The sequence below is a fragment of the Mus musculus genome (genome assembly GCF_000001635.26).
Source record: "Mus musculus strain C57BL/6J chromosome X unlocalized genomic contig, GRCm38.p6 C57BL/6J MMCHRX_RANDOM_CTG2".
Taxonomy (NCBI): domain Eukaryota; kingdom Metazoa; phylum Chordata; class Mammalia; order Rodentia; family Muridae; genus Mus; species Mus musculus.
In genome coordinates, this window is record NT_165789.2 from 91,816 (window position 1) to 110,528 (window position 18,713).

Genomic DNA, 18,713 nt, shown 5'->3' on the forward strand with positions numbered 1-18,713 from the left:
TTATACATTGTATTTTGATTATCTTCATCTTTCTCCTCTATCTTCTCCCAGATTCACCTGCCATTCCATATTACCCAACTTTTGAGTCCTCATTTTTTGGAAAACCTATCAAGTCCCATTAGTGCTGCCTATATACTCTTATATGTGTGACTATTAATTGGGGAAAGGGCTACACACTCAAAGAAAGCTAATTCTTCCTTTTTTGGTAGTTATCAGTTACCAAAACCTCCTGAGCTAGGGGTGGAACTTCATACCCCTCTACCTTGGGTCTCATGCTGTCCAGAATAGCCTTGAACTCTCAGTGTAGCCTTAAACTCCTAATTTTCCTGCCTTAACCTCCCAAGTGTTGAGATTACAGGCTATACAAAACATTGTTGAAGACGATTTGAGTATCTTCCTTCAACAATTATGGCTAATAATGCAATTTTGATCCTTTCCTTAAAACTGCAGATGATAACTTGTTTTTTTTTTTGTTTTTTTTTTTTTTTTTTCATCCCGCTCATCTACTACTTCATGGAGCTCATTTCTAGGATTTTTATGTCAGTTATTGTTAGGAAAAACGTTTATAAGGTACTGAAACTATTAGTAAGGAACATTGAGAGTAACATGTTCCAAAAAAAGCCACGAGCCAATAAAACATAGCATTTAAATAACTTCTAAGGAAATAAAAGTGACCTTTTTTTTTTTTTTTTTTTTTGAAATTTCTAGTATCTGTTATGGGTAGGATAGCAATGAGTATGGATGTCCTATTCTGGGTCTCTGGAATTTATAAAAATGTCTTTTCTAATTCCAAGTTATTCCACCAGTAGTAGATTCCTAGATAATGTGTTTTCTCAGCCATATCAAAACGAAACAAAACAAAACAACAAAACAAACACAACAATAACAAAACCTTTCCCTACTTCTTGCCTTCTTAGCAGAAGCTCCTTTGTGGGTAGTTTTCCTTCCTGGGTTTCCATGGCTACTATCTTTCTGAAGAGACATTTTTACCCCTTCCTTCTGTTGGGATTCAGACTCTGGTGCCTATTTTACATACCAAAGCCAACAACCTGGCCTCCAGATTCTCCCAGCATTCCTCAGTCTCTACTTGGCTTGGCTGGCACACCCCACCCTCTACCCTGAACTTTCTGACTCAGGGTCTGGGCTTCACCTTCCCCAAGAACTCTTCCTTACACAATCCAGACACTTTGGTCTCTCCCTCCTTCCCCCACTACAGTCTCTCTCTCTCTTTTTTTTGCATTTCCTCCCCCCCCACTCTCTCTCCACTATCTTTATGCACTTTCCTTCCCCTCTCTGCTCTCTCTCTGCCCCTAATAAACCCACCTTTATGATTTAATTAGACTTGAAAGGACTCATCTCTTCAGTGGATAATTGATCACCCTCAAACCCAGATTAACCTCTGGAATGAGATCTAGGAGTTCTATAGAACTCTGGGTTAGGGGTGGTTTCATGAGATTGGCAATCCGTTGCAATTCTAGTTTTATGTATTAGTTCTTAGTCCAGCAAACGAAAATAAAATCCTCAACTTATAATTACCACTGAAGCCAAGTTCAGGTTTTTTTTTACTGTTTTTTTCTTAAAATTTTAAATTATTTAAATGCACTTTATAATCAAATATATTAATAATATTGAGTATTTTGAGAATCAAATAATACATAAAATTTGTTCAATTTTTATATTCATATCATTTCATACTCTAAAATATCACTTAATGAATATTTAATACTATACTTAGCTGTGGATCCTATATCTAATATTGAATACTAAATTGTTTCAAAACATACAAAATATTCTTTGGGAATTAAGCATAGTAAAAGAGCATAAAATATTAAAAATAAATCATTAAGAAATATATTCAAAAGCCATTATATGATACCACTAACATAGTGAGAGAGTATTTAAAATGCATTATATATCTGTGCACATTATCTAACAATCAGTTTACTTAAAAAAGATTATCAGTGTTTCTAGGAGAGAAATTATTTTATCAGTAAGTATATTTTAAACATTTCAAAAATAGCAAAAACTCTTTGAAGTTAAACATTAAGAAAATGCTAATTTCAAGCAGGGTGAGAAAATTATCAATAATATTTCCATTTTAATATTTTCAACTGTTAATATTCAACAAACAGAATAATTATTTTAAGATATAGTTTGTTGTTATGTCTCCCTTTTCATTTCTGATTCTATTAATTTAGATACTGTCTCTGTGACCTCTGGTTAGTCTGCCTGAGGGTTTATCTCTCTTGTTGATTTTCTTAAAGAACCAGATCCTAGTTTTCTTGATTCTTTATATAGTTCTTTTTGTTTCTACTTGGTTGAGTTCAGCCCTGAATTTGATTATTTTTTGTCTTCTATGCCTCTTGGGTGATTTTGCTTCTTTTTATTCTAGAGCTTTCAGGTGTACTGTCAAGTTGCTGGTGTAAACTCTCTTCAGTTTCTTTTTGGAGGCACTATGTGTTTATCTCTTAGCATGGCTTTCATTGTGTCCCATAAGCTTTTGTATGATGGTTCTTCATTTTCATTAAATTCTAAAAAGTCTTTAATTTCTTTCTTTATTTCTTCTTTGACCAAGTTATCATTGAGTAGAGAGTTGTTCAGCTTCCATGTTTATGTGTGCTTTCCATTGTTTTTGTTGGTATTTAAGACCAGCCTTAGTCTATGCTAACCTGGTAGGGTGCATGGGATTATTTCAATCTTCTTGTATTTGTTGAGGCCTGATTTGTGACCAATTACATGGTTAATTTTGGAGAAGGTACCATGAGGTGCTGAGAAGAAGGTATATCCTTTTGTTTTATGATGAAATGTTCTATAAATATCTGTTAGATCTGTTTGGTCCATAACTTCTGTTAGTTTCAATGTGTCTCTGTTTAGTTTGTGTTTTTATGATCTGTCCTTTGACGAGAGTCAGGTGTTGAAGTCTCCCACTATTATTGTGTGAGGTGTGATGCGTGCTTTGTGCTTTAGTAAAGTTTCTTTTATGAATGTGGTTGCCCTTGCATTTGGAGCATAGATGTTCAGAATTGAGAATTCTTCTTGGTAGATTTTTCCTTTGGTGAGTATGAAGTGTCTTTCCTTATCTTTTTTGATAACTTTTGGTTGAAAGTTGATTTTATTTGATATTAGAATGGCTACTCCAATTTGTTTCTTGGGACCATTTTCTTGGAAAATTGTATTCCAAACTTTTACTCCAAGGTAGTGTCTGTCTTTGTCACTGAGGTACATTTCCTGTATTCAACAAAATGCTGGGGCCTGTTTACATATACAGTCTATGTCTTTTTATTGGGGAATTGAGTCCATTGATGTTAAGAGATATTAAGGAAAAGTGATTGTTACTTCCTGTTATTTTTATTGTTAGAGGTGGAATTATGTTTCTGTGTCTATCTTCTTTTGGGTTTGTTGAAAAATGATTTTCTTACTTTTTCTAGGGTGCAGTTTCCCTTCTTGTGTTGGTGTTTCCCATCTTATATCCTTATAACATATATATCCTTATAGGGCTGGATTTATGGAAAGATATTGTGTACATTTGGTTTTGTCATGGAATATCTTGGTTTCTCCATCTATGTTAATTGAGAGTTTTGCTGGATATAGTAGCCTGGGATGGTATTTATGTTCTTTTAGGGTCTGTATGACATCTGTTCAAAATGTTCTAGATTTCATAGTCTCTGGTAAGAAGTCTGGTGTAATTCTGATAAGTCTGCCTTTATATGTTACTTGACCTTTTTCCCTTACTGCTTTTAATATTCTTTCTTTGTTTGGTGCAATTGGTGTTTTGATTATTATGTGACAGGAGGAATTTCTTTTCTTGTCCAGTCTATTTGGAGTTCTGTAGGCTTCTTGTATGTTCATGAGCATCTCTTTCTTTAGGTTAGGGGAGTTTTCTTCTGTAATTTTGTTGAAGATTTTTACTGGCCATTTAAGTTGGGTATCTTCACTCTCTTCTACACCTATTATCCTTAGGTTTAGTTTGCTCATTGTTTCTTGGATTTCCTGGATGTTTGGGGCTAAGAGTTTTTTGCATTTTTGCATTTTCTTTGACTGTTGTGTCAATGTTTTCTATAGTATCTTTTGCACCTGAGATTTTCTCTTCTATCTCTTGTATTCTGCTGGTGATGCTTGCATCTATGACTCCTGATGTCCTTCCTAGGTTTTCTAAATCCACGGTTGTCTCCCTTTGTGATTTCTTTGTTGTTTTTATTTCCATTGTTTGATCTTGGATGGTTATGTTTATTTCCTTTACCTGTTTGATGGTGTTATCCTGTAATACTTTAAGGGATTTTTGTGTTTCCTCTTTAAGGGCTTCTAGCTGTTTACCTGTGTTCTCCTGTATGTCTTTAAGCGAGTTATTTATGTCCTTCTTAAAGTCCTCTATCACCATCATGAAAAGTGATTTTAGATCTGAATCTTGCTTTTCAAGTGTGATGGTGTATCCAGGACTTGCTATGGTGGGGGAATTGGTTCCTGATGATGACAAGTCACCTTGGTCTCTGTTGCTTCTGTTCTTATGCTTGCCTCCCACCATCTGATTAAGTGCTACCTGCCCTCGTTATATCTGACTGGATCCTGGTTGTGTCAGAACTCCTCAGAGTTCAGCTGTCTTTGCTATCCTGTGATTCTGAGATCCTGTATGTGTCAGAACTCCTGGAGTCAAGCTGCCTTTTTGACCCTGAGATCTTGGTGTGATTAAGCTCCTGTGATCCTGTGGATCTAGTTATGTGGGAGCACCTGGGAGTGGATCTTCCTCTGGGTGTTGTTGCCCATGTTCTGTTCAGAGCACTGGCTCTAACTGGAAGGAACCCATGTACTGGACTAGTGGAGCTCCTGGGTGCCTGGGTCCCTCTGGTCGCAGTTACTTCTGGTGTTGGGGCAGATGTTGTGTCATCCTCACCTCTGATCCTATGATCCTGTGCATGTTAGAGTGCCCGGGAATGGATCTTCCTCTGGGTGTTATGGGACTGGCTGTGGAGATCGCACCAAAGGTCTGCTCAGGGCACTAGCACAGACTGGAAGGAAGTCAAGTTCAGTTTTAAAACACACACAATTTATGAATTAATATTGATTCATATTATCTGATAGATACATCAGGTAAATGATTACTGTACACCATATGACTATGGCTAATATTGAATACTATATATTTCACTATCACTATCACTGTGTATTTTAAATGTTCTCATCACAGAAGGTTTTAAATGTTTGAAGTAATGGCTAAGTTAGTTGGTTCAAACTTGGCCATTATTGTATTCAAAGCCATAACATCCTTTGTATATAAATATGTACAATCATAATTTATCAACACGCAATAAGAAACTTTTGTTTTAGAGATTCTATGTCACATCTGTGTTATGTATTAATTCCCACAAACATAATATTCCTTCAAATTTGTATGGAAAATATATAACAAACTGCTTTTGCTTTATTTATTCTACAAAATCTCTAGGCTTTGTTACCTTTGTTTTACAGATGAAGAAAGCAAAGCAAAAAGAGCATGGGATAAAGAGAGAAGCAGCATAGTATCAAGACAAGAGCTCTGGCCTAGATATCTGCAGACCTAGATCCTTTGCTCCTTAGTTGCTAACTCACTACGTGGTTATGACTAAATCACATCCCCTCCCAAGACCTCACTATCTGCATTTACAGAATGCAGTGATTTGGTTTTCTCAAATCTGTTTACATATTATAATCACTTGGGAGCTTTAAAATACATTACTTAACTCACCTCCAAATATTTTGATTTTAATTGGTCTCAGGATATTGTGACTTCCATAACACTACAATGACTCAGAAGAAACTAATCCAGGGAAACCATAAATACAGTCTGGTAGTTCTCTGTGAAGGAAGGAAGAGAAACCTTGTCATTTAGTATAAGAGTTAAGAGCTACAGAGTATGAAGAAGTGCTCAAGGTCTGTCTGTCTGTGTGTCTGTTTGTCTCTCTTTCTCTCTCTTGGCATGGAGGTATACATACAGTCATTCCAGTTGAAGAACTATAAGGATTTGAAAAGAGTGCTTATAAAAGGAATTTGAAGAGTTAACAAATTAAAAGAATACATATTATGTGGTTAATTTTTAAAAGCTTTGTTTTTCTTTCTGGTCCCATGTTTAGCATTTCTTCTATTCTTTTCCTTCTTCCAATATGGTTTATGTATTATTATGGGCTTGGGTCATTCTTCTTAGCAGGGATTTAAGTCTTCATCGGAAGCAAGGCATTGAGAAAAAAAATGGAATAAAATTATCATAAAGATGAATGAGCCTTTCCTTGGATTTCTTTTGCAGCACTTTTGTCAGCATGGTGGTAAACTTCAAAGGTAAGGATTAAAGCTTGGTCATAGAAAAAGAGCCAAGTGATCCATTTATTCTCTCTAGTTTAGATTTTAGCAAATAGGTGCAAAATGATTTCTCAGGGCTCATAATGCTCCAGCCCAGCTTTATTATGGTGGAAAACATGCAAGTGACTTGCTTTAAAGTTCTTTATTAACAAAGCAGAGTATTTGCCTATCTGGTTTTGTATACTTCTTTTTCTTAGTACTCTGTCACAAAGGGGTTAGTTAAGTTTTCCAGGACTTGAAGTTTTCAGATCCTTGTTATCAGTATCATTTACCATCAGTGATTTACCAGCATGATTACTATCTGGTACAGTCAAAAGGACTTTCTGATAGTTGAAGAATAACAGCTTGAGGACCTATCCTTTTGCAGGAGACTGGCTAACAAATATATCTGAGAGCAAACACATAAAACTTGGATTGCAATGACAGCAAGATCTTGAACAGTAAGCAGCATCATTATCAAAATACCCTTCCTTGTCTTATCCATCTTGGTCTTTGAAAATAACAAAGCCTCATGACCTTTGAAAGCAACTGGATAGGGTGAAGATAGGGATATAGGCCTAGATTAGGATAAAGGGGTCAAAGATTGTAGTTTAGTTAAATATTATCAAACCTTAGTTCAGAAGTTCAAAAGACATACTGATGATTATATGTGATCCACACTGAATCATCAGAGAAGATTGACGATTTGAAGTTTTAGAATTTTGGTTACATTCACAGCTAATAAAAAACTTGGGCAAAGTTTTTAATCTGAACAACTAGGAGTTTGGAATTGGTGTTAGAAATAACAAAGAGGGACTGGAGAGATGTCTCAGTGGTTAAGAGCACTGACTGCTCTTCTAGAGGTACCTGAGTTCAATTACCAGCAACCAGATGGTGGCTCACAACCGTCTATAATGGCATCAGATGCCCAATTCTGCTGTGTCTGAAGACACTACAGTGTGCTCATATACATTTAATAATAATAATAATAATAATAATAATAATAATAACAAAGAGTACAAAGGTATATGTTTGACTTTTCTAATACATATTGGAGTACAGATGTAAAACTGGCAGTTGGGCATTTAGAGAGGTGTGTTCAAAGAAGTAGTCAATACAGGAGAAATATTCTGAGTTCCCTCATAAATTATACTCAAAGAAAAGATATCTAAAGGGTACTTGAAGATGAAGAAGTGATGGGGTGAAAAGATCTAACAAAGGACACACAGAAAGAGCAGTTAGGGAAATAAGAGGAAACCAAGAAACGAATAATATTCTAAAGTCAAAACAATGAGCATGCTTTTAGGTGTACTATAGTCAGATGTTCAGATGGGTCAGATATGATAAGGACTATGAAGTAACCTGGACTTCATGAAGTGGAAACAATTGGTAGGACAGTTTCGTCAGATCATTTTGAGTTAATGACCTAATTTATTCATTCATGTAGTTGTTTTTTTTTTTTTTCGAATTCTCTTATACATTTTTTACACAAAGAAGCAAGGATTAAATTAATACAATGCACCGTGTGCTTTTGTTATCAATAAATATGAAAGCATATCAATGGACTGCTTTTAGCAAATGCTTTGATTTTATGTGCATATAGTCTGTAGAATGCAAAAAACCATTATGTATCAAAATAAAAGATATTATATCTCTTAAAATGTGTCTGTGATGTCTTAACTAGGTGGCAGAAATAGTTTTAGTCAGTAACCTTGATTTACATGATTCCCTAGAAGGCCTATGTGTTAATGTCTTGGTCACTCTCTTGTGGTATTATGTGGCGGTAGAAATATTTTTGTGGTGCTAGAAATGGAACCCAAGGATTTTTATATGCTAGGCAAGCACTCTATAACTGAATTCTGTGCTACAATCTAGAATCTTTCAGAGGTGTGGCCTAATAAGAGGACTTTCAGATACTTAGACATGCCTTTGAAGGGACAGTTTTTCCAGTGGTCCTTTACTCTTTATCTATTTACTATCCACTATAAGGGGAGTCACTCATTTTCCAAGATTTCATGCCATGACTTACCGCCTTCTAAAGGCCTAAAAAACAATGGCCAGCTACCATGTACTGAAATCATAAGCCATGATAAAACTTTCTTCTTAAAACTTGAATATTTTAGATATTTTATTATGGTGATACAGCTGACAAATATACCAGTCAAGAAATTTATTTTATTTTTTTAATTAGGTATTTTCCTCGAAATTTATTTTCTTGTTTAAAAAATACCTAGTTTAATCACTTTTGCTGAATTTATTACCCCATTTTCCTGTTATTATGCTTAATAACCTAAATGAATATATGTATACTTGTGCTTGTATTATTTGAATAGTTCACAAAAACTAAGTAAAATTCTATGCTAAAAATAAGAATATTTTGAAACTTTTCAACTCCTTTAGTTGAATTAGGGACTTCACGCCCATGTTGGGGAAATAAGACCTTCAAAACAAATTACCTGTGAGCACAATATAGCCCTTTGTACTTTAGAGATAGCAGATTGTCTCTAACACACTTTAAAATAATATGATTAAAACCAGGCATAGTGGTGCACACCTTTAATCCCAACACTTAGAAAGCTGAGGCAGGTAGATCTCTATGAGTTTGAGGTCAGCCTGGTCTACACATGAGTTCCAAGACAGCTAGGAATATACAGTAAGACACTATCTCAAAATGAAGGAATGTGGTAAAAAAAAATTAGGCACCAGTCTGGCAGCACCATAAATCTATCACTTCATACCCACACATATGCCTTGCTTTGTGTAGTAGAATAACTAGAGTGCCTCTTCATTGCTGCCAAATTACATGGCACATGTATACAGTCAGATATATACTCCCCAGCATCACAGAGGAGTTGCTATAATGTAAGAAGGTGTATACAAGATGAGAGCTAGCAGATAAATCCCTTCCCCAATATTGGGATGTATAGAGATATAGTAATTTCATTTGGCCTGTTATTAGGGGTTGAGAAATTAAATTGTCATGAAATAGATTATGCTAAATGTTATTATATTTCCTAATAGTTGCTATCCCTAACTCACCACTATTGTCCCCATTTTTGTTTACATGGATTGTAAATCAGCTTTAGCTTCAAGTTCAATTCTGTGCTTCATATTCTCATCTGTAAAATGGAGAAGGGAATAGTACCTATATTATACAGTTACTCTGAGGATGAAATGAGATAATATAGTTATTGTTAAATATAGACAATAAACTATCATGCTCACCACATAGCAATATAAAAGAGTGCACTATATTTATTATAGCTATTATGATAAAGGAAGAATGACCTGAAATTAAAAGAAAATTTTCAGCTAATGACATAGAACACATATCAAGGCACTAATATGTGGAAAGCAGTAGAATTAGGTATAGAATGAGTTAACTGAAAGGAAATGCCAAGCAGGAAACACCCATTGATACATTCCTGTTTATGTGGTATATCACAAAGCAGAGAAATAATGAAAACAGAACCACTCTGAAAGATTTAGAGTTATTTTGTATATATTTTAAATATACATGTGCAATACATTAAAATATATAGAGATGTGTGATTATATATTTACATATATATACATATCTATATGAAACCACAGAAGGGACACATATGTGCACTCACATGTCTGTGTGCATACCTCAACAGGACCCATCTCTATGTAAACCAGATGCAGTCCATATCAGGCTAACTTGGACATAAGTAAAAGCCCTGACTCGGCAGCAGAATGCATTCAAGAACCCTTCAGTTTCTTCTACCAAGTATAAGGCCATTTAAAAATACACTGAGAAGAACTCCTCTGGGTGTATGGCAGAGCCCAGGGCCCTTCTGGCAGTGCACAATTTGCCTGAGTAAGGACTGCAGGGTTGAAATATCAAGGAGCTATTAAGAAGGGGCTTGAAACTAATAAGCAAGCATCCATAGTGTAACTTTAGCTCCAGAACAATGCACTAGTGTCAGAGAATCCTTAGATATCTGGACTCTAAGCAAATTTTGGACAGAAGCAGCGAGAAATGTGTGTTGCTACTCATCATCACCCAGTGTTACCCAGATAACTGAGTATAGCTTTTAGGAGTAGATAAGTTTGAAGTACATTAGGCAGATTTTTAAAGATTAAACACAAATTATTTAAGTTAAAGGATTTAAAAGCAACATAAGAGGTTACAGGTATTCAGGTATTTGTTTAGGGTTTATAAATGTTCCAAGAAGCCTAATCTTATATATGGCACCATTTGCAGCAATATCATTAACAATATTAATAACCATCATAACATATTTATATATACAAAAATAGGACAAAGCAGTTCTACAAGAGGAGATGTAAGTGAAGGTATGTGGCTGTGTGCAACCCAATGTCAATACACCTCAGGAAGTTTCATAGCCAATAAATACTTTGTGGCATATATTTCTGCAGTATATTTCCAATAAAGGGACATGTAATTCCCTTTCTTCCTCTTGTGCATGATTATGCACTTCTCCTTACTTCACCCTGCAGCACACATCCATGCATACTTTAAAAGAGGTGATACATAGAGTCTGGAAGTCTTAAACTAAGTTGGAGCACCTTGATTTCAAGCAAGTGCCCCCAATATCTGTATTCCTTGATAAATTTTGGGTTTACTTACAGAGGGAAACTATATAATTCTCATGTCTCTTAGTAGCAGTCTTTTGCACCCTGCCATCACCATTGCAGCATTTTCCTTATTGACAGGGGTTCGTAGCACAGGCTCTTTGTACATTTTATGAGGGGAGTCACTTCTGTGCTTTACATATCTTTCATCTCAGTTGTTCACTGTTGCTGAAATCTAAGTTCTTAGGCAGCTACCATTGCAGACAAAGCAAGGAGGGAGCACAGTGTGTGCAGCAAAGTGTAGATGCAATGGCGAAGATACAACTTGGTTAGGGTTTCTTTATATTTCCCCCACACACAAACCTTATAGTTTCTATAAGGTGACAGAATCAAAGGTGATGTCCATTGGGGGTAGCCTCAATACCCAGCAGTTAATTAACTACTAATTTTTCACTGTAGAAAGACCACTACACTAACTTCTTATGGTTTCTGAAAAGCAATTGGACGGGAATCACATTCTGAAAATGTTAACAGAGTCTTAAGAAAAAGTTCAGTGAGCCAATATAATGAAGGAGAGAAACAATGAAGTAGGAGTCAGAAGGCCCATGTTCCTGTCAAATTCGGTTATCAATTCTAGTATATGGCCTTGGGCAATTCCCTTCCTGTTTCCAGACCCCAGTTTTCCCATCTGTAAAATTACAACATTGAACTAGACTAATATTTAAGATTCCTTCCAGCTCTAAAATTTTTATGACTTTTAACATCCATTATTAAGGCCTGAGCCATGCAGTCTCAGGACAGTTAGCTTCTAAGAGAGAACATACCTCTGTAATATCCTTTGCTTTGTTCATTTAGCTATAAAGCACGTCTGCCTTTGGCACTTGGGTCAGACATACAAAGTTATGAGCATCCTGATTTACTATTCTACTCAGCATGCTAGTAGAATCTGTCAGTACTATAAGTTGGTTATCAGAAAAAGGAGAAAAAACACTCCAACTAATTGAATTTGGAAATTTAGGAGAGCCTCATATGCTCACAAACAGGTGGGTGTGCTTGTGAGTGCATACACATATTGGGATATTGACTATTGCTAGCAATCAGTTCATTACAATAATTTATTTCCCTTAATACAATTTAGTAAATGGTATAGCATAGCAAAGTTTGGCATCTAAGAAAACACCTATGGAAAAACCGCATTTTGAATATGTCAGAGAAAAAGAGACAGAAAGAGTGAAACAAACAGATATCAAACAAAGTAAAAATATAAACAAAGATTAGTCTTAGAAAGCAGTATAATAGAAAGGTAGAGAATAAAGAAATGTAGCAAAGTAAAAGGAGAGGCTGAAAAAGAACAGTACAGGATAATGAAAGAAGAGACAGGGAGATAGAAAGGAAGGAAAGATGAAGGAGAGAGGTTGGAGAAGGGATGAAAAGAGGGGGATAGAAGTTATATTCCCTGGAAGGTTGAACACTGTTCCACATGCACCTGTGATGACCATCTTAGAAGAAAGTCTTCAAAGGCACTGTGGAAAGCAGAGTGACAATCAGAGCCTGCACCGAGAGGCATTATCTTGGGGAGCCCCTAAACCTCCACGTTGCTGGCTCTGTCAGTCCTCAGTATCCAAACCTCATGCTCATATATCACCTGAATTTGCCATGACAGCCATAAAAGCTGAGCAGGCTGGGTGTCAGAAAACTGAAGAAGAGTGGGATAGATATTGTGAAAAAGAACAAGGCATCCTGCACTAGGATATACTTTGCCATTCTCCTGATGCCGCAGGAACAAAAGAGGTGAGGTCCTAACTTTGGCTAGTTTATTATCTCACACCCTCCCCCAAACATGAGGCCTATGCATTACTGAAGATGGTCAGAAGGAGAACACTCTGGATCCATCTTGTAGAAAGGTCATACAGACTTTTCTTGCGCCTTGGGGAAGGGTGAACTGCTAGAAGAGATTTTTCTGCACACAGTGTTGGTGTGCCTCTTACAGCGGCAGCCTGGTCGACGGAGGCTATCATAGCCCTGCTGGCACATATGGAGGCATCCACGTGTAGGCAGGTAGCAGCACAGGCAGGGTAAGAAAAGGGAGATGAGACTCATGGCTGCCCAGCGAATGAAGCAAGAGCTAGGCCCACAGGAGCAGGGCTCATCAGCGCAGTTGTCTTCATCATCAGTGGAACAGTGGTAGAAGAGGCCCTTGACACAGCAGAGGCAAGTGCCATAATCAAGGAGGCTCTCAGCAGAGCAAAGGCAACGCTGGTTGCACATCCAGCAGGAGGGCAGAGGGCGAACCGCTGTGCAAGGGACACACTTGCAGCGCCCACACTCCTCGCAGATAAAGAGGTGATCACTGGAATGCCCTACAGATTGCTCAGCTTCTCCCTTCAGAGCACCATCGACCTTTGGGTGGGCCCCTGCTCCAGGCTGGGTTCTGATGATGGACTGGCCTGAAGGAGAGGGTGTAATGCTGGCCAAGAGCCTTTGATCAGAGGCAGTGGTGCTTTGGGACATTGAGCTGGAAATACTAGACTGGCTCAGATGCTGAGGCAGGGGCTGCAGCTGATGGCACTGGCTGATACTGCGTGGGAGAGCAGTAGGCATGGTAGCCAGGGACCAATCAGATTTGTGGGTTTGCACAATGAGGGAAGGGCTAGAAAGAGCTTGTTTACAGGGTGCTGGAGGCCGTTCCACATAATCATTGCTAGCGTGAGTAGAGCGCAGCTGTTCAATAGGCAGAATTTGTTGGAGCTCATCTATCACTGTGGCATCCATTTTGCCTAGATTTTTGAGCTCTAAGTGATTTGAGGTCAGAGTGGCACTTGCGGTGATTTAAAAAAAAAAAAAAAAGCCCTTGTAGTTAAATGGACTTCAAAGCATTTCAGAAAATCCTAAGAGAAAAGAAATACAAACAATGTGTGAGAACATACAAGTCACAAGTTTAGGGGAACCAAGAAAAAGTTAGGACTTATCATCACTTCATCTTTCAAATGCTCTGTTATATGTTTCATTTAATGCTTTTATTTTGTAAGTGAACTTACTCATTTTCAGAAAAGTCTGGTCATTCTATTTAAAGGATAAATCGGTTTGAGAGCAAATGTTAGATAATTAAACTTGTTTGTATTCTATCATGTGATTAATATAAGTTTTTAGAATCTGAATTCTAATAAAAATAGAGTCAAATGTTAAAAACAAAGGTCATTTCTTAAAGCAGTACTGAAGCAATAGAAGAAACTTCAAAGGTCTACCAAGAGAAGTTGTTCATATGTGTACATGGACATGTATATATTCAACCATTCTCCTGCCTCAGCCTCCAGAGTATCTGGGACTATACGTATGCATTACCACACTCAGCTTCCAGAATCAAACATTTTAAAATATACAACACTGGGTTGTGTAGTGACAACTATATCAAACTATAATACAATCCCTGAACTATTTTTAAATATCACAATAACTATGCAATTATGTTTACCAAATACTTCACAGACTGCTTTCCTCTACTTTACATCAAAAATGGCTTTTGTAAAGAGATGTTCTTATACTATGTTTAAGCTTAGTTAAACATTAGAAGATATATTCTTACATCTTTGTTGTGCCACAAATGGTTGTATAGTCCTTCTCCTGAAGGCTTTGATATAGGTAGAATCAACAAATGATGACCATGCAGAAAATATTTTACAAGTAGTAGACTCCTGTACCTAGAAAACTGGATGTTCAGAAAGGAAATGAAAACATGAATCAAAGAGACAAAATGGAACATCAGGACATAAAGATCATTAGCATGAATACAGTACATATTTGAAATCTGTTTTTGTTTGTTTGTTTTTTGTTTCTTTTTGTTTGTTTGTTTTTTGAAGCAGGGTTTCTCTGTGTAGCCCTGGCTGTCTTGGAACTCACTCTGTAGACCAGGCTGGCCTCGAAATCAGAAATCCACCTGCCTCTGCCTCCAAAGTGCTGGGATTAAAGGAGCGATCTGTCAGATTTTAAGTATCCTCAGAATGAACCAATTACTCATACTGTTCTATAATTTGGATATATTGAATAAATAATAAATAAAAATGAACAAAGAGATAGAAAATAGTATCTGATTAGGATTCTATAAGAAAGCAAACAACACTGAAATAGGCTCAAAGTGAAATAATCATGGGAAAAACAATGATACAGTTCATAAAGAGTTCAGCAGCTAATAATGGCTACACTTTGGAGGATTTTGAGGCTATATTCTCATATAAATCTGATTAGCTAAACTTACATCTGCTTAAAAATTAGATAAACATAATGGATGGCCCATGACTCAATTATGTATGATACTTTTGTCAAATCATTTGCTTTCTTTTGGCCTCAGTTTCTCTACCGATATAATTATAGGGGTAGTCTAGATTTCCAAGGATACTGTCCGATAATGGTCTCTATTTCTATATCTATGTACTTTAATCATCTTGTTCATCCACACCATCTACATTTTCAGGTTCTTGAAGGTAAATTGGTCAAAGTGCCCCTGTTTGTTTGGACAATTAAAAAACAAAAATAGATTCACTTCCTAGCACTTAAAGTCCTTGCAACTTTCCACCCATAGTTTTACTAAATCTTTATACAGTCATAGTCTTAGCACTGGAAAGAAATAGACAGTATTCATTGGACATCTGAAAAAAAACAAGAACAAACTGTTCATCTGGGTTGTAGATTATATGTGAATATAGAAACTTTGGACTATGATAAGTATTTGACAAAATTATAAGAAATGGGCTTATGTCCAAATCATCAAATACATGATGGGTGGAGTCATTCAAATCTTGTATACTTTAAATATAGCAACATATGCCGGGTATAGTTAGATATATCAATTTCTAAAATACACAGAAAATGTCAAGAAATAGTTACATGAGATAATCATATTATATTCCTAAAACAGGATTATAGTGAAGTCACTGAATACTCAGATGCATGTCCACAAAGTTGAAAGCTAAACTCGCTAGAATCTAGATCATAATATAAACAACTTATAGCCAACAATAAAAGTTTCTAAGGGGCTTCTAACTGGTACCAGAAGGTCACATGGTGTTTAGGTTAAAAAAGGTATATTAAAATAGTGGGTAGACTTTTCAAAAATAAGAGATTTTGTTGCATGATTAAAGAAATCTACAATAATGAAGCATTGGCCTCAGTTAAAGGGGCTGACAGTATGAAATTAGTTTCTTCCTGTTTTTAATTTTTTTTATTAGAATGGATTCTGAGATCTAATGTGGGTAGTTAGGATTGTAGTAATATTAGGGTTTGTTGTAGTAATTAAAGACTGATTGATAATAAACTTTTTTGATATTCTGGCCCTGCTGAATCAATCTAGCTAAAAAAGATAAACTGAAACAGTAGGCGTATTCTACAGCAGAAGATAAGGTGGGAATGTTGAAAAACAAATAAGCAAGATACTACTTGTAGACTAGATGAGAAACTACCACTGTATGCATGTTTATTATTCAGGAGTCCACCCATTAAAAAGCCATTCTTTGTGAGCAGCAACACTTAATAAACTGCCTGTGGTCAATCTGATATTTTGATAAATGACAAAGAATGTACATATCACATATTACTAAATAGCAGTCAATGTGGTTATGAGTCTTGGCCATACAGTGATGGAATCTAGTGATTTTTGTCACGTAGTACCTCTGAAAAGTAATGAATGATGCATTGTAACCCACCCCTGTCAGTCTTGTTGGCCAGATGCTCACAGCTTTCTGAATAGTTTTTCTATAGCCATGAAATTTGCTATATTCGACCTAAACAGAAATTTCCTTTCTTATTTAGGAACTAGGAGTTAAACCTATTCATGAAATGGTAATGTTTATTAATAAAAGAAAATGTGTTTTTCTCTCTAAAATCTAAAATCTGACATGTTGAGACAAAACTTGAAAACTTTTCTGCCTAAAGCTTTTCTATGCTGATGTCCTAAGACATTTCTGAATTCTATGATAAATCTTGTTTTGGGTAGACTGTGATTCAATGTTGATTTTTAAAAAGACGGGAGAAGAAAGAAGGAAGGACTGACTGCTGTTTTCTCCCACTCTTACAGGCTCAATGCTGTTTTGTACTTGACTGTGTAAATGGCTGTGAGGTGTGTTTTTTTTCCCCTCTGTACTCTGCTGTTATATACACTTGTTCTCAGAATAACTGAAAGCAAACATAGGGGGAATTTCTGCTATGGCTTTATATGTTTTCTTAGTTCTACTATTCCAAAGTCTGCTCTCTAAAAAATCCTTCTCTGTGCAAAAGCATTTGCATCTCTATCAAAGCACACACCCCTTACAAATACCAAGTTGTATATAGTTTACATTACTGACCTCTCTGTTACTGACTGGGCCTCCCTCCTACCGCATACATCTTGCTAGAGCTGCCAGGTCCTCACCACATTTAACTCTTAACTTGTCACATTGCTACCCCAATCCTATTCATTATTTTAATAGTTTCATTAAGACTTACATAGTTTATTTCAAGACCCCGCGCCTTGCAGTTTTAAGAACTTGACATTATTAAAGATATAGGTGTTTTAGTGATGAGTGATGTAGAGAAAAATTGTAACACCAAACATATTTATAAGTTTCTAATGGTGAGGAAAATTCTAGAAGTTAGTTATTCATTTAAGACACTAGAATCCTTCTATAAGCCCCAAATTATTTTCTAAGGCATAGGAATCTTGGGTTATGTTCTTAATGCTAGCTTTACTTTGCTGTGCTACTATAGGCCAGTGACCTCTCTGTTTCTTCATCTGCAAATGAAGGGACATATAAGTCAAATTTTTAAAGCCCATTTTCCCCTGTTCTAAATTCTGTGCTGGGTTTTGGCTGCATATCTAAGTCTTAAATTTTTTTTCATGAAGAATTAGTCTTTTTTCTTTTTAATCCTTTGCTTCTTTACTACTTAATTTTGAATAAATATCTCTAAGTCCAAGTCACTCAGATCACTAGATTATTTTTCACAGCTACAGACCTAAAAACAGAACACAAAGAAACAAAATGTCTAGAATTTTACAGTAAGTCTTACTGCATATTAGAATTAAAGAGACAAGGGTATACTTAACTGTAGATGAACTGCTAGTCTGCTTTATTTGTATTTACGAATGCAGATGATTTGTTGAAAACATGCTTTAATATATTATATACTCCAATTCATGTGATTGAATTACAGGGAGGTTTTAATATGTGCAGAAAAACAATAATTTGCATTTCAAAATATAACTTAGTACAGGCTTCAAGATATGTTTTCTGTTCATTGAACTTGATTTGCAGTATTCATACGTGACTAATAATTAGATGTGTGGAAGGAAGTGTATTTTAAATCATTGCCCTAGGTCCTAGCAAATGTCTTTTGACTAACTAGATATGCGCTAAGGTTCTTATTTTGGACAAAATTCCCATATGCCACATACAGATATGTACACATATACCCAGGCATGAATCCAGAAATTTCTAAATCATTGCTCTGACTCAATGTAAGTGGGGGGTTATGCCGTGTCAGCTTGCGCCATTTCTTCCCAAGGCAAGGTGATGTGATGAAATCCGAATGATGCACAGCCCAGACTTGTGAGCCAATAGCAGACTAGCCCCACGCTGACAAGGATGCCCGCTAGGCAGCCAAACTGGCCTCAGCACTGGCTTTTCCTATGTCCTCACCTTGGGTGGTTAGGCTGCGCTGTAAGGGGCTTAGGCAAGCACCAAAATGCATTAAAGGGCAACGGACTATACATTAAATTGGCATTTGGATAAAAAGGGTTCATACTGAATTCCTATTTTAATTTCCAGTATGGATAATTTTCTACAGGAGCTGATTAATTTAAATGTCATTTGTGAATC

General features: G+C 36.2%; 1 protein-coding gene across 1 annotated transcript in view; it reads right to left on the bottom strand.

The window, feature by feature from the left end:
• Nucleotides 1–9,536: 9,536 nt before the first annotated feature.
• Spry3 (sprouty RTK signaling antagonist 3) overlaps nt 9,537–18,713 on the bottom strand; it is a gene marked incomplete in the record, with an annotated part of 9,561 nt that continues 384 nt past the window's right edge. The window contains 2 exon segments of the mRNA NM_001030293.2: nt 9,537–13,757; nt 14,453–14,580. Of these exon segments, the coding sequence (NP_001025464.1) occupies nt 12,775–13,641 (867 nt within the window).